At 34.3% G+C, this 17,390-nt stretch overlaps 1 protein-coding gene across 2 annotated transcripts in view; it reads left to right on the forward strand.

The window, feature by feature from the left end:
• Positions 1 to 17,390, forward strand: part of Pcdh9 (protocadherin 9) — an 881,596-nt gene that overhangs the window by 543,296 nt on the left and 320,910 nt on the right. Inside the window, exon 4 of one of the 2 annotated variants that reach the window (XM_052190827.1) lies at positions 11,752 to 11,953. In XM_052190827.1, coding sequence (XP_052046787.1) covers positions 11,752 to 11,953 — 202 coding nt within the window. The remainder of the gene's footprint in view (positions 1 to 11,751; positions 11,954 to 17,390) is intronic. The other variant, XM_052190828.1, reaches the window with a different exon arrangement.

Here is a 17,390-nt window from a genome sequence, read left to right on the forward strand (position 1 = left end):
TTCCGAATGGCAAACCTGGAAAGCGATAATATTTGAAATGTAAATAAAGAAAATATGCAATAGAAAATTAGAAAAAAAAGAAAACTGTTACTTTAGCATATTCCCCCATAAATTATTTTCCTGAACAATTTAAACCACAACTAGCAGAAAATAATTAAGCGATATTTATGCGATATTATAGCTTAAAAGAAAGTAATTCATTATATATACACATATAATTCATTATATATATAAAATTCATCTCATATATACATGTACATGTATGTTTATTTTAGTGCTGCTTACAGCATTAGTAGAGATTCCTTATAAGACCATGTCTAGCTTATTAATGCTACATTAGGAATGACAATTTCTATCTCTTCACAAACTAATTTACCTAATTAGAAATCCATGGGGAGACGTGGAATCTAAGTGTCCTAAGCAGGCTTTGGCTCTTGCGTTCTTTCTGTCTTCTCTTATATGATGCTTCTTCAGCACTGATGAGGGGGTTAGGTTATACTATTTAAAGATGATTATTCAACAGTCAACTGTTCTCAGCACTATGACAAGTAATAAGTCTTAGTTACTTTGGCCCATAACCAGAAGAAAGTTTTCTCTGATCAAAGCTGACAACTAATTTTGTTGGGCATATGTGTGTGTTAAACAACAACCTGAATTTCCTAGGATCTGTGACTTCAACAGTAAGTTAATAAAACAAGGGTTTATAGCATACAATGGGAATATTTGTAAAGAATTTGTTTACCTAGATGGTAGTCTTGCCTGCCTTTATCCAGTGGATATATATGATATTGTCTCTCATATTTTTAAACAAATGTGTATTTATATTTTTATTAAAATAATTCAACTGAAAAAGATTATTTATTATCTCTTCAGACAATAAATATATCAAGAATCAAAATTCTGTGGATACTGATATAAATAGCAGACTGAAATATTTTTCAAGATTTTTTATATAATAGGCAAAATTATGTTATAGTGTAAGTTCTACTTTTTTGTAAAATATTTTCTTTACATTATTTATTCTAAATTATAACTCCAAATCAATGGTTGAAAAATATAGAAGGCATTTATATTCATAATTTTTGGCTCTCAGAGTCAAGTGGATTTATGATTTGTTTTACTGTCTTCAAATGCATTTTTGTACCTTCTGTATCATTGTGTCTATTTTTAGAGAACAGTGTTTGTGAGCAGTCTCCCTTTTAACAGAAATAAATTTTACAAATAATTTAAATAAATATAATTACATAATTTTCCCCCTTCCTCTCTTCCCTCAATCCAAATCCAGTAGTTATATATATATATATATATATATATATATATATATATATATATATATATATGTATGTATCCACACATACGTATGGATATTATACATACACACTTATAATCTATTGTCTCTTTTGTGTGTATTATATGGTTTCAGGGCTTATCACTTTGTATTTAATAACCAATAAACAGAGTCATCCCTGAGATGTTAATTCTCCCTGTACATAGTCATTAGTTCCCTGTAGTTCCTTATCTTGTGACAATACATCTGTGATATTTCTGCCCTTCCATATTTGCATGTTCCCTGGCATTATCTTTGTTTGGGTCTTGTTTAGACAGACACTTGTAGATGACACAGTTGCCAGAAGTCTTCCTGATCCTCTGGTTATTATAATCTTTCAGTCTTCTCTTCCATGAGGTTTTCTGAGACTTAAGAGCGAGAGTTGTACTGTGTGTGTCTATAGGGTCCAGGCTTTCCATTATTTTTGATCCCTGCACAATGTCCAGTTGTCTTTTTTTGTAAAGTTGTCCATATGCTGTGAAATGGAGCTTTGTTGATGAGGACTGAGAGTTACACTTATCTTTGTTATAAAGATGGCATAATAAAATATAAAAACTACATTTCTTTTCCTGAGTTCTGTTCATTATTTTACAAACTCAGCTTAAATTTAAAGGTTTTACATGCAGAAAAATCTCAACACATGTTTGAATTCTGTACTTATGTTCAGGGAAACAAATTATCCCCAGCCCACAAATAACTGAGATTGGAGACTCAGTAATGTTTTCAAAGGGAAGATTAAAAAGCCACAGGGCAAGAAGTGATTATCACTGAGATGTAGGAGTGATTTTGTTTCAAATATCAGGCTCAAAGTCACAGTGATGTCTGCAGTAATAATAGGATTTTTTCTTTTTGAAATAAAGTCCAGCTATTTAGACAGTTCAGAACAAAGACATTTCAACCCAAGAGAAAAGATACAAGATCTTATTCATGTGTATTCCAACTAGCTCATTGTCTCTGTTTTCTGAAGATCATTATAAGGGCTCTGATTCTAGCAGAGTTGACGATATGATATACTTTATAGAGTACAAGAGATATAAAACATAATTCCTCCAGCTTATAGGACATCTGAATTTCATATTACACCTATTAACACTTAGTAACCATTTCAGAAATATTTATATAATATTTCCATATCTGAGTTATTGTTCAATGTTATATTGGAAAGCTTGCTGGAGAAGTTTTCTCAGATTTCCACAACTTTAACCCTCTTGTGAAGTCTGTGATCATTCATCTGATCCTATTCAACCTTCAGCATTACTGCTAAATTTATGATCCAAAAAGAACATTCCTTCATACACAGTGAGAAAAGATTGAGGTTGATCTTTATTTAAGCACCAAAAGCTATGAATTTAGAAGATACTTGAAAGTATCCTTTGTTCATAACTACAGTTAATGCTATCTGTCCTTAAAGAATTGGGGACATCACTTTTATAGTGTTTCCAAAAATAATTTTAATGCCCAGTATTAATATTGTAACCTATAGCATGTATATTATAACAGTTCACAAGAACAAAAAAGAACAACCATACATTTTAAATATTAAAACAGTGTCAGGGGAGAGGGATCATACGGTACAGTACCTGCTGAGAAAGCACATGATTATAAGTTTGAAGTCCCAGAAACCAGTTATAGTCATGGCAGTGGCTGTGCAATGTCAGAAGTGGGGCAGGAGATTGTGAATTCTTGAAAATCCTTGACCAGTCAATATCAAAGATCTTCAGCCATGAAAGATTGTGTCTTTTAAAAAAATGGAAAAGATTTCTCCCAGTATGTTCACATGGATGCAAACACATATGCGCATATATATATGTATTTATATATATACATATATATATTTCTGTTTGTTCATGTGGTCACACAGCTACACTAATTCGTAACTATACCAGGACAATACAACATCCACTCTAAACCTTAAAAATCAGATATATTCAGTTGATTAAAAGCAAAGATCTCAAACCCTAAAGATTTTCTCAAATAATATTATACAGGCTTTCAAAACATGACAAATTTTCAGTTTTTCACCTTTTTTCTACTACTGTGATTAAAATAATATTACTAATTCTACAGAACTTAGAAGAATGTTATAAAACCTGTCTTCTCTAAAATTTCTTTAAGTAAAGACTTCTTGTAATTTTAAGATATCAGATATACAAGATAAGTTCTAAACTCTATGAAGTATTATTTTCTAAACATTAACTGGACTCTGTCTGTTGTTTACTTTTGTTTTTTATCTTTTTAAAAAAGACTGCCTTATAAAAGGAAAGTAAGTGATTGAGGAAAAATGACAACTAACTTTTGTCACCACAGGCCTGAAAGTAGATACAACCACTTTGTGTAAAGTGATATGTGTCACTTTACTTTAAACTTTTCCACTTAGAGGCAACTTTAATGCATCAGAATGCATCATTTTTTTTTGCTTATATTCAGTAGGGGATTTTAGATTCTATACCATCAGTAGTAAATAATTATCTTTTGCATGATGTCAGATGCATTTTTAATTTTTTTTTTGCTTTAAGAATGAGAAAATATTATGTTCCCAAACACAGCAAGGGATGAATTGTGTCTGTTTATATAAGTGTTGGAATGTAACTTTGGTAGCATATAATAATTTATTTACAAACACACAAATATATGCCCCAGGATTATTTTGGAAAAAATGTTATTTTCCAGATTTAAATTATAATCTACAAGTATAATACAAACTGAATGTGTTCCTTAAGAAAACATTTAAATGTAAACAATATTTCAAAAGTGCAAGAATAGAGAATGCTTGTATTTCCAGAGATGTGTTTTTTTTTTTTAATAGCACTTGTAAAAAGATCAAATGAGGTATATGGTAGCCTCTTGGCAATGCTTGTATGTAACATGTAGTGTTCTTCCATTGCCGGCCAATATCTATCTCTGTGTCTTCCTTCAGCCCAATCTACTTACCAATTTACATTAATTCTACATATAATCCACATCTACCAGTGTTTTGCCATTTATTAATGAATCCAGAATCAGATGCCCTTCCAGTAATCACATGAGCAAATGAATTGTTTTGCTGTGATATTGACAGGCAAGAAAAACATTCCCATATGTGCTTTGTTTCTCCTCTCTGATCAATTATGAACTTTTACTAGAAGAGTTACAGCAGTTTCTGCGAGTGGAGATTCAGTATTTGCGGAACAGGACACTCTGTGGTCTGTTTGTGATTGTTTTTTATATCTGGATCTTTATTCGCGTTTTGTGCACTGTGGCTATCTCTTGTTTCTGTAAGACTTACCCAACACACACACACACACACACACACACACACACACACACACCACACACATGCATACACACACACACTCACACACACTCACATACACACACATATACACAGACACACACAGACACACTCACATATGTACACACACACTTACACAGACACACAGACACACATGCACGCACATACACACACACACACACATTAGCATTATGAGAAAGTTTAAGTTCATTGGTTTTTCTCTTTGATCGTTTGCTTAATCAGTTCTTTTTCAGCTGCTTCCTTGAGCCATAGGCTGGCTGCTCAGGGATGCTCTGGGAATGCTTTCTGTCCAAGGTCTGACATGTGCATATTACATTAAGTAGTGACACTAAAAAGAAACTTCTATTTCTTCAATAATTCTAAAAGACTCTTAATGTTCTTTCTACTACAATAGCATGACATACTTAATAAAATCTAGTTCAAATGTGTAAGCAAAATAATTTCTGATGGACATCACCATGTTCTATTTGGAAATGATAATTTATAAGACCTCTGGTGCCAGGCAGTGGTAGCACACGCCTTTAATCCCAGCACTTGGAAGGTAGAAGCAGGCAGATTTCTGAGTTTGAGGCCAGCCTGGTCTACAGAGTGAGTTCCAGGACAGCCAGGACTACACAGAGAAACCCTGACTCAAAAAAACAAAAACTAAAAACTACAAACTAAAAAAAAACCTTCTAATTTATTAATGTGAATTAATAGTACTTTTTTCAAGGCTTTGAAAATGCATTGTATATTCTTTTGTTCATGTTTCTTTCCCTAATATCTTCAAGTGGTCAAATGGATTGAATCTGTTCTCAGGATTAAATATAGTTATGACCTTGAGATTATTTTGAACATATGAGGAAGAAAATACTTTGTTTATATTTGCGTATCGTTACATACATAACTTTGTTCAAATTCCCCTTTGTTGCTTCCATGACTTGAAGAGCTAACTTATAATGTATTATAGAGCTATGTTGTAAAAGCATTTTTTAAGTAGACACATGCTCTACAATGGGGTTATAATTTTATTCCACTGATAATTATTTTTAAGATAAATTCAACAGAAATGCATTTGGTCTTTGGTTTATATAACAGTCGTTAGCTGAGATGAGTTCTCAAATATTAGACACCAATCAGACTCAAATTCTGTTTTCAAGGTTGCCATGTCAGCCACATATATTTCAGAAAGTTATCCTTACCCAAAGGAGGCATCTCTTTCCAGTCCTTAATTCCATACTTACGCTAGTGACTTATATATGTTTACTTTAATAACAGTCATAATTTAGTATAATTTCTAATTAAATTGCTGCAATTATCGCGTATGCAGATTTTGTAAATATGATGAGGGGTAGCCTACTTTGTCACATGGGTTTGTTTACTAGTAAATGAAATTGGAAAGGACTCTTGCTGAGTTGATTTTTTCACATTTCTGTACATATAATTTATAGATGTGAAAATTCTGCTTGTAGATTCAGGAACAGCTGTTCTAGTTTAATGCAGTCGTTTCATATTTTGAATGCTCTGTAAAATCCTACATTCATACTGGGCAGCATTTAACTGTGAGAAATAGGTTAAGGCCGTTTCAGATAGCAAAAATTAAAGAATATAAGAAACAGTGTGGCCTACGATGCGAAATGTTTGATTCTTCCACTTGTGCTGACCCTGGTGGAGTATGTAGGGTGGAGTCATGTTCCCCAACTTGGTGGTGAAGTCAGTTTAACACTTTTTTCTTTTTCCGTAACATCCCACAAGAGAAAACTAGGTAAAGGCCAGATTTTTGTTTTATATTTGTTCAAATGTAAAACCAAAAATAAAATCTATATACTGAAAGAACCTTGTAGGTTCTTGGGTTTCTCAAATATATCAAATATTTTTGAAGACAAATATTACCTAAATTTCTGTCATTAAAATCAAATGGGAATAACATTTAAATTACTGTAAAAGTGCTGCTATGGGCTATTTACATCAGGGCTTCTATCATTAAAACATCTTAATAGGTATCTAAAACATTCTACAAAGCACATAATATACAAATTTCCTTCCTTTCAGTAACTCACTTTACAGTAAGGCATTTATATATCAAATATATCACATTTACATCAATGAGAGTATATCACATGCATTTCAAAAGTTTAAAAATGAAACATCTCATTGTGGAGTCAGTTAGAAATAGAAGGTGACAGTTCTATCCCCAGAAGAAAGAGTCAGCAGCTGCAGCTCCCACTGTTGATAAGAGTGCAGCAGATACAATGCAGGGGCTATCTCATTGCCTCTATCAGCATGACTGTAAGTGACCATAATCATATGCATCCTTAGTTTTATTTATTTAAGTAGTTAAATTTAGTCATCAAAAAATTGTTTTTAGTTTGCTGAAACATCTGCTTGCATCTTTGATTACTGAAGTTGTTAAACACTTACACCAAATACAAACTAAGCATTTTCCTTTTTAAAAAATTTACTGAACAATGTGAATGTTGAAGAAGAGGAGACATTAACAGTAATTCACTATTCCATTGCTACCCTTGCAAGTGTCCAGAAAGATGGGAAAGGGGAGTGGGCCATGGGAAAGCGTTCTGGTGCTGAGCTAAAGCATCTTCTTTGCTGTTTTGTTCCATTTTCATTCACTGATTCGTGTTTAGTTCTCTGACGTGAACTCTGTAAATGATGTTTCTTCAATGTTCTTATCTCTCTGACTCTTAGTTTTAAAAATGTTTTAAATGACATGTAAAAAGAAGGTCTTAGGACTTGCAGTGATTCTAGGCTATCCTAAAATTCCTTGTTACTCTTCTATCTTGAATTATTGTTGTTGACATCAATTCGCAATATGTTTAAATTTAAGTCTGGAAAAAATATGGATTCTTTTGGAAGAAACCCAGAAAAATACCCTCCTCCTTATGCCTTATACATACCTCATTTCTTATGAATATACCTTTAATAGTTCTGATTAAAGATCGATCAACTTCAAAAAATTACAGTATATGTTGCCTATTCATGTACTGATTTTTCTCAAGCCTGTACAGTTCAAAAGAATTAAAATGGGATCCCATCTAAAGAGGACATAGCTGGTAGCTCAATAACTTAAGTACCAATAGTGAATAGGAAAACCATTAATTATGTGATAGTTTTTAGAAAACCCTGAGATTCAGTGATTTCTACACCATGTTTTCCATAGAGGTGGGAACATGTTCCTGTAGATAAAAGATACTCACTAATTAATCATTAAATGAATAAATTAATTAGTAGCAAAAAACTTTTCAGCATGAAATTGTATATTGTTAATTCCACTTTAGTTTTTTGACAGTAAAGAAAATCACCATATCTTATTTCTTTAAGATAGAAAAATATAATGGATGAGAATAGAATATTAAATCTTTAAGTAATTTCCAGATTAAGAATAAGCCTAAATTCTTCATATGTGAACCTATTTAATGTAATTACTTCTAACACAGAGTAGGAAGTTAGTTTAACTTGCCATCTTCAAATAATAAAATGAATCATTATAAAATAATTCTGTGCTTAAAATATTTACGTTATCATCATTAGTGGAATCCTTTAGAATTATGTCATTTTAAACAAATTTGTGATAATCAAGACATTTAAAATCATAGGCTGTAGTGGTCTTCATAAATTTCACATTCAGAACCCTCTCTAATTATTGATCACATTAATTTATATGTTTCAAATATTAGTGAATAGACTTCATGTCCTACCCTGTACAAGAATCAAATCTGTGAAACTATATCAAAAATTTGTCCTCTGAAGAAACTTATACGTTCCTCATTACAGAGCCCTAGTGCAAGTTCTTCTCGAACAATAGGGTCTGAACCAACATCTAGAACAAAAGCTAAATATTTTGCTTTACATATTTACATATGAAAATTGCAATGCTTAATGTTAGGCAATTAAAGCAAATACTCTTTTGCCTAATCTTGATAAAACCATACATCATATATATATATATATATATATATATATATATAATTTGTATATCTGTATATACATATACATATATATGAATGAAGTTAAACTATTAAAACTTCCTTTCATTGTGCAAGTATATAATGCTTCCATTATACAGCAGAAAAGGTTTTTATTCCATCATTTCTGATCTTACTACTCTGTATTGGCCAGAGATAGGCTACCTCTCCCTGAGCCAGAGCCAAAGATCTAGCTCAGGACTTACAGTGCCTATGATGACTTGCTCTACATTCAGACAACCCTTACATAACATGGACTTCTCTCAGAGAGCAAGGCAGGAATGGGGCGGCTTCCTGACAAAATCAGACTTAAGCCTACTCTACTCCATAGAGACAAATGTCCTGTTAGGCTTTATCCCTCCAGAGAACTGACTTCTGAGACACCATGTGACAGGCAGTCTGCTAACCTAGCAGATAGGCTGAGATACTGCTGAGGCCCTTCCTCCCTTCCCACGGCCTAAGGTCATATCAGTAAGCCCAACCATTTCAATAAGCTAGCAGCCCTCAGAACCAGTCTCCTGGTCATCCATGCCTGCAACATGCCCTACCACAGCAATAGCTGTGCTTGATTATTTTTATTCCCTCCATTGCAGCACCTTACCAATTCTTAGTCCATGTAAATCTCCACTCCATCCCTCCACAGACTGAAAAACACTGCACAATTCTGGCAATAAGTTTTAGATATCTTTGTGTCATGTTAATTTAGAAAGATTAATTATGATATCATTCTAATTTATAGTATTTCATTGAATCTTAAAAAACTGCCTTTTTATTTTTCTGTTCTCATTCATAGTACTTAAATATCATAATTGCAGCATAATGTCAAAAGTAAAGTATTATTTAAAATTAAAGACGGAGTCTACCAAGTTCATTATACTTTTAGAAGAAAATATTTCATCTATCACTCTATGTAATAATATTTCCAATGTATATTATTAGTCAATAATGTGTATATATATGTTAATAAATAAATAAATACACATATATCCATATTGTAAGAACTGCTAAAATAATAGATAACTGCTAGTACCTATTTTGAGAAATATTTCATGGAGTAAAATACTATAATTAAAGCAATATTATATTTTTCTTTCACATGTCTTAAATGTAATTTCATTTTCTATGAAATATAATGCCCTTAATGGTGTATGCAGCATTTAGAAGTTATCAGAGGAGAGTGTGATTTGTCCTTGGGTTTCTCCTGGGTGGTCATCTTAGAAATCATTGTTGACCATCATGTATAATGGCCAATAAGCTCAATGCCCTTGGTATTCACTTCATCAATAAAAGATCATAGCAGTAGTAGACCGTATTAAAGTATGAACTTAGGAGCACTTTTTCCTTGACAGTTAAATGTCAAGTGAGAGGAAACACCACAATGAACACGGTAGCATAACCTTTGTTTCGGAAGGGCTGGTGCATGTCTGATGTCATTCTCTGTGTCCAGCTTGCTTTAACATCACAGCACTCACCTAGGCAAATGAGAGAACCGTTGGAAGAAGAATGAATGATGCTAATCCAAGAGTTGTGTGTAAAGGGGAAGTGTGCTACATGAGACACAATTAGTACCATTTATGATTATAGTTTATGGGATGTTGGCGTCAGTTCATTAAAAATGTACTGAACTATCAACTCATTTCACATAGGCCATTGAACAGCAATAAAGTGGTATCAACTCTTCTCTGGGATGACTTTTAGCTGGATTTGAACCAGTGACTCATAGAAAATAGGCTGTGTTCTATTGTCAGTCTATAAAAGAATTTTATAGAGCTGCAATGCATCTGCCTACTGAATTTGCTTCTAGCGGCATGCCTGCTTCTTTGAATATACTCTGTAAATTATCACTTGAAAAACACAAATATTAAATGCTAGGAGATGGTTTTATTATACACTATCTATTTGAATTTTATCTGTTTCTATGTATTAGTAATGTCATTTAATCTCTATAAAAGTAATCATGTGTAGCATAATACTGGAAGGTCTTTTGGCTGTGAAAGAATGGAAATTACTTTTAGTACTATAGTATTCATTTACCAACATATGCACTTCCCTATAGCTTACAATTCACCCCCACATAGCTGCACATATTTTTGTATCTCATGTATTGCATCAGCCAGAAGCACATTGACCATGAAAACTGAACTCTGGTCTGTGCTACAATGCAGACTTTTGTTGTACTAAAACACTGACTTTCACTGAAGTAACTGTAAGCACACCTTAGCTCATTATGTGAACTCATAGATGCAACAGATGCCACAGCACTATGCTAAACACATTTCTACTGAAATGTCTTTTAAAAATAGGCTTGGAGTAAAGCCTGAGCCAGTGAGGAAAAAATAGCTCATTAATTTCTCTCTGATTCTATTTTCAAGTTTTGAATAAAGTGATTTCCTTCAATATACATCAATATTAACTTAACATAACTTTGCTATTTGTAGTAATCATTTCAATTAATTTTTCCAAGGCTGGTTTTAATAAAATGTAAACCACTTTTCACTTGATGTTACACTACTATTTGTATCATATATATGATAACTTAAAGGGAAAACTGAAAAATCAGCCTATACAATAGCAACAGTATTCCACTGAATATTTCTAGAAAGCAAAGTGCCTGAAATATAATCTTGAAATGTTGAATTTAGGGTCTGGGAAAAATGTCTTAGTGGCTAAGAGCACTGACTGCTCTTCCAGAGATCCTGAGTTCAACTTCCAGCAACCACATGGTATATCACAACCATCTGTAATGGAATCTGATGCCCTCCTCTAGTGTGTTTGAAGATAGCTACAGTGTACACATACACATATGTCGAATTAAAGAATTATCTACTCAGTTCTGTGAAGCAAATGAGTGGAAACATTTGGGAATTCTCTATAATTTCTCTCATGAATCCAAGTATGCGTCTTTATTTTTCTCACATTTCCCCCAAGGTTTTACATTAGTTTTATGTCCTTCCATCATTGAAGATAGACATTTGTTTTGGTAACTTGCTAGTTGGCGATTACCCGGTAAATGCAAGTAATGAATGCTGGCCCTTTGTTCCTAGTCTTGCATATGTTGGTTTTATACTATGTCATTTATGTGCTGTAAGTTTTGAATATGTGTTCTACTGAGCATGCGCATGGTGTCAGGGAGAAGCTAGTGTTAACTGCGTGTCCTGTGGTCTTCTTTGTAGTCTCAGCGCCGTGTTACCTTTCACCTCCCGGATGGCTCCCAGGAAAGCTGCAGTGACAGTGGTCTGGGAGACCACGAGCCGGTGGGTAGTGGAACCCTGATCTCACACCCTCTTCCTCTGGTTCAGCCACAGGACGAATTCTACGACCAGGCCTCTCCGGACAAGAGGACCGAAGCAGATGGCAACTCGGACCCCAATTCTGGTGAGTTCTCCTTCTGTCTTCTTAGCTTGCTGCTGTTCTGGTTGAGCTGTGGGCTGAAATTTGCTTAAATGGTCACCCTTCTCTGCCAGCAAGGGACAATGGGTTGTACCTGCTGTTTTTATTGCTATACTTCTTGATGTAAATGTAGTGTGATATATTTGATATGTTGACCTTTTAAATGGTAGGGTATTCTTTTTGGTTTATGATACATTAAGAAAGATTTTAAAATGTTCAGATGTAATTGAAAGAAAAATTTTGTTTGTGTATACACTCTTGTCAAAGGGGTTACACAATAGGTAGTTTAAATTGGTAAAATACAGTTTATTATTAGAATATTTTTAATGATAAGAAATAAAAATATAAATACGATTTTGGGCATGTGTGTGTAAATGTATATGTCTGTGTTCTCTGACATGCTGTCTTCTAAAGAACTACTTACACAGACTGAAGATGAGTAAATGTGATTTAAATCCATGTGGAAAAAAGGAGATAATTCTTTCATAATATTTTATTCATGTTTTTTGTTTTGAATAATTAAGAAATGTATCTGGCCTAAACCCTACACCATCCAAAGAGGCACGTCTGACCTTGGGAATCGTCATTCTCAAATATTCCCTTTACAGTAGTGCAGAATTCTTATCCTATAAGTTTCAACCCCTTTGGCAAACCTGGATCTCCAGAAATATTTACATTACAATTCAAAACCATATCAATGTTACTGTTCTTTAAGGAACAATAGCATATTTTTATTGTTGGTGGATCACTGAAATACAAGGAACTGTGTTAAAGGGTCACAGCCTTAGTACGGCTGAGAACCACTGCTCTAAAGGGATTTCTTTTGCCTGTAAAAGAGATCTTGACTTAAAACTGCATCATTAATGAGACATAATTTTTATAGACAAACACACATATATACAAATAAAACACCTTTAGTGATAACTTTAAAAAGGAATTAAAATAATAATGCTCCTTCCAGAATAATGTAAATGATTTCTTTTTTTTCCTTAAAATATTTATTTTTCATGGTGTTAGAATGCCCTTGGAGGGTTGCTGGGCAGGGATATTAGAGATGTCTTTGTACATTTTCCAGAAATTTTTTGCCAAGTGAAGGGACATACTGAGTGACCACAGCAAGAGGGTGTCCTAACCACAAAGAAAACATCAAACAGCAAGGAGTATACACACTCAGAACAGACAACCTCTCCCGCTCTTGAACCTGCTTCATGTCGTTAGCTGGAGAAGGGAGGGAAGTTAAGCTGGCTTTTCCATGAATCTCAAGCTATTTAGCACCTTCTGCTTCAGACATTACTGTGCCTCTGGCATTTCTGCAGTAGGAATATCTAGAGGAGGTCACACGCTCAGACAGGCTTTCCTAACAAGTTCCCTCCTGGTAATTCAGCTTTCACGTTCACTTACTTCTACATTTTGAATCTGTCTTGCCAGAGAGGTCTGTGTAAGTACTTCTTCCCTCACGCTGTACCGCCTGAACCAGACCACTCCCAGTGCAGGGTTCTGATGAGGCTCCTTTTCACTAACAACTGCTATATGGGTGCAGTTACATCAGATCTCACTGCAGACATTTCCCTGTATTCCAGGAAATCGTTCAGTAGAATGTAAATAAACCCTATGTCATCGTTTTCAAGGTCTGTGTCTGCTCTGCAAAAACAAAACATTAAGCATATTTTTATATCAAATATTAAGAGGTAACAAGCTCAAAAACATATTTATTAAAGAGAGTTTGAGAGAGAGAGCTGGATATTTATTTATTATCTATGGATTTCCTGGCATATTAGCTTTACTTAGATTATTTCATTGAGCAACATTTTCCCAGAAATTGTATGGAGGTGATGCGGATAGGTAGAACTTATCATAGTTCCTTGTAAATAGTTTTTGTAGTCAATAGTTTTCTCTTCTCTAACTAGCCCTGACTTAGGTATGTAAATAGTAATTTTTGACGATCTTGTCTTCAACTGTTTGAATGCTCTTGTCTCTAAGTCTGAATTAAAATAACCACAGGAATACAAACATTAAATATTCTGGCACACAGCTGTAGCAGTTCTCCATAGGTTGGCAAATGTGTTTTTCACAAGGGTCTGTAAAGTGGGAGACATATATTAAATTCCAGGTAAAGGACTTGGACATGCCTAAGAGTTTCATCAATTTCCTTTTAGCTAGAATAACGAAATCCTTTAGAATCACACACAGGATGACAGAGGGCAGTGAGTTTAATCACTGGGTTTTAGAAAATGATGAACATCTGGGTAATTTTCTACTTAACTAATTGAATTAGAAATGTAAAAATATTCATCTAGAAGGGAAAGGCAGCTTTTAGGATACATTAACTAGATGAACAAGATGATAGTTATTTTCCATTTTCTTTGTCATTGAATTATGTATCTGTGGTCAGCCAGGGTGAACTGAGAAGTACCATAGAACAGGTAAATTTAGCTAAAATATAATATATTTCATCACTACTATACAAAAACTTATATGCACAAATTAACATGATAGCTGTCTCTTCCCTTCTACAAGCAATGACACATTACTACAGATAGATTGGATCAAAGCAAAAAATTTTAATGCTCAATCCTCACTTAAATGTATATTTCAAACAAATTATGGTGTATGTTTTAAAATATGAATACTTTATAGGGGACATTGCTATAAGTAATCATTGATAACATTTATTTTTATTTTATTTTATTTACATTTGTTTTATTGCTCTGATCTTCCATACTTAATAAAACCAGAAGAAATAATTGTCTAAGTTCAGAGAAGAAAAATGATATGAGAAATTCGTGTGGTGATGATAATTATTGGCGAATTTATTTAGGAAAAAGTGGACTGGTTGCCTTTTCAGACTGGAGGTTTTTTTTGTCACTATTTCAATACATTCTCCCAAGTCTTCAAATAAGGAAAGAGAGAGAGAGAGAGAGGGAGAGGGAGAGGGAGAGGGGGAGAGGGAGAGGAAGAGAGAGAGAGAGCATTTTTGTTAAGCTTTTAAAGTAGCAGTTAGCTAAATTGCCCTTGGCTAGATCTTTGTCCAATATGCCATGCTAGTCACACAATGACTTTTTAGTCCTACACAAAAGAACTGGGCCAGTTGCCAAGTGGGAGAGGATGGACGAGGTACTAAACCTGAGAAAGATGCACATTTCAATCCCACTTAAAGAAGCCCCAGAAGTTTTTATTTTTTTATTACTTTTTAAATAAACTAGTGATCTCTATTTTAAAATGCCCTAGAAATCGGCAACATTCTATTTGAGATGGAGATTTTACCCAGGAGGATGATGGTCAGTAAAATGAGCAGAAATGGGGCTTCTTCGTAGAATTAGTCCTGATTCATCACTGCTAGGGGATTAGACAATTTAGGTCAACAGTGAGTTGTCCGGAGTCATTGGTTCTCTTGACTCCCATGTACACTGACATTACAAGCTCCTTGTTAGTGCCTAGAGCATCATTCACTAGAATACTCTGGAAATATTATAATCACAAATATTCAAAAACACTGGAAATTACAATCTTAAATGGCACAGTCTTAAATTATAGCAAAATAATTCTATACTACATTCTCTTTACATTGTCTAGTCAGAGTTGTAATTAACTCTGAGGAATTAGTGATGTGTGATGGAGAGATGTTGACATAGCAGCTAACGGCTGTCATCTTCCTTTATATTTTAGTGGTGTTCATTGTCCTCTGTGGACCCGACTTTCCGGACTTTCATATTTTCTTGAAAAGCTGTAATTTTCTTAGAAATGAAGTAAGAAAGATAAACTCTAGCATATGATGAATTACAAATACACGTTATGCCTATAAGTATTGCTATTTTTCATATATACTGGTTTATTTGATTTAATTATTTATTACTTTAGTTTTTTATAGTGCAGTCATTGTGCCCCTCCAGATCTGCGCTCCCATAGTTCCTCATCCTATTCCTCTTCCCCAATAACTTCAAGAGGATGTCCTCCCCACCCCTGGCCAGACTTCCCCACTCCCTGGGACCTCAAGTCTCTTGAGGGTTAGGTGTCTTTTCTCTCACTGTTATTATATATTTGTCAGGAGCCTCGGACCAGGGACAGCTAGTGTATGCTGCCTGGTTGCTAGCTCATGTCTGAGATATCTCAGGGGTGCTGGTCTTCCTATGAGGTCTCCTTCTTCAAATTCTTCCAGTCTTTTCTTAATTCAACTATAAGGGTCCCCGACTTCAGTCCATTGTTTAGGTGTAAGTATCTGTGTCTGTCTCAGGCAGCTGAGAATTGTGACTTTTATTTATTTTTTAAAAGTACCTAAAACTTTATAAATTTGAATTATACATTTGAAATACTGAATATAAACAACTATGTTGACTAGAGTATTTGGGGAAAATGGATTATAATTTATGTTCTTTCTACACTTAAACATATTCACAACTTACACATACCTAAATGGTTGCAAGAATACAATCACTATTTTTATTTTCCAGTGTGACGTTTTGAGTTATTAACACTGTGTAGTTAATACTTTATCAAATTTTGATTTTTTTTTAAAAGAAAAGCAAATGTAAACACTGAAGATCCCTACATGTGCTATACCAAGATCTGAAACCTACCTCAAAGCCACTGTGCTAAAGGCATTGTTTCTCAGTATGACAAGGAGACTGCCTACAAATAGAGACTGCATGTTGTGGGAAATAGTGAGAACACGGAAGGCACACCCTGCAGGAGAATACTGAGAGCTTGCTTCTGGCTTATCTATCTTTTGCTTTCTCGGGGCCACATGGTAAACAACATTCATCCTGCACATGTTCTTTTATGTGATGGCACCCCTTAGTCAAAGATACCCATCTTAGCTACTGTTCTACTTCTGTAACTCAACAACACGGCAGAGGCAACTTTAAAAAAATAATGCATTTAGTTGGAAAGTCTATCACTCAGGCATGTACTGTATCTGTGACCCACATGTGGAATCAATTCTTGATCTTAGAGCATAAGTTATTGGTGTTCTGTACAGGAACTTTCCACCTGTGCCCATGTCCTCAAGGGTCTTCCCCAGTTTCTTTTCTATTAGCTTCAGAGTGTCTGGTTTTACATGGAGGTCCTTGATCCACTTGGAGTTGAGCTTAGTACAAGGAGATAAGAATGGATCAATTTGCATTCTTCTGCATGCTGACCTCCACTTGAACCAGCACCATTTGTTGAAAAGGTTATCTTTTTTCCACTGGATGTTTTCAGCTCCTTTGTCGAAGATCAAGTGACCATAGGTGTGTGGGTTCATTTCTGGGTGTTCAGTCCTATTCCATTGATCCACCTGTCATTGTACCAACACCATGCAGTTTTTATCACTATTGCTCTGTAGTAATGTTTGAGGTCTGGGATACTGATTTCCCCCAGAAGTTATTTTCCTGTTGAGAATAGTTTTAGCTATCCTGGGTTTTTTGTTATTCCAGATCAATTTGAG

This window comes from Apodemus sylvaticus, chromosome 8 (genome assembly GCF_947179515.1).
Source record: "Apodemus sylvaticus chromosome 8, mApoSyl1.1, whole genome shotgun sequence".
NCBI lineage: Eukaryota > Metazoa > Chordata > Mammalia > Rodentia > Muridae > Apodemus > Apodemus sylvaticus.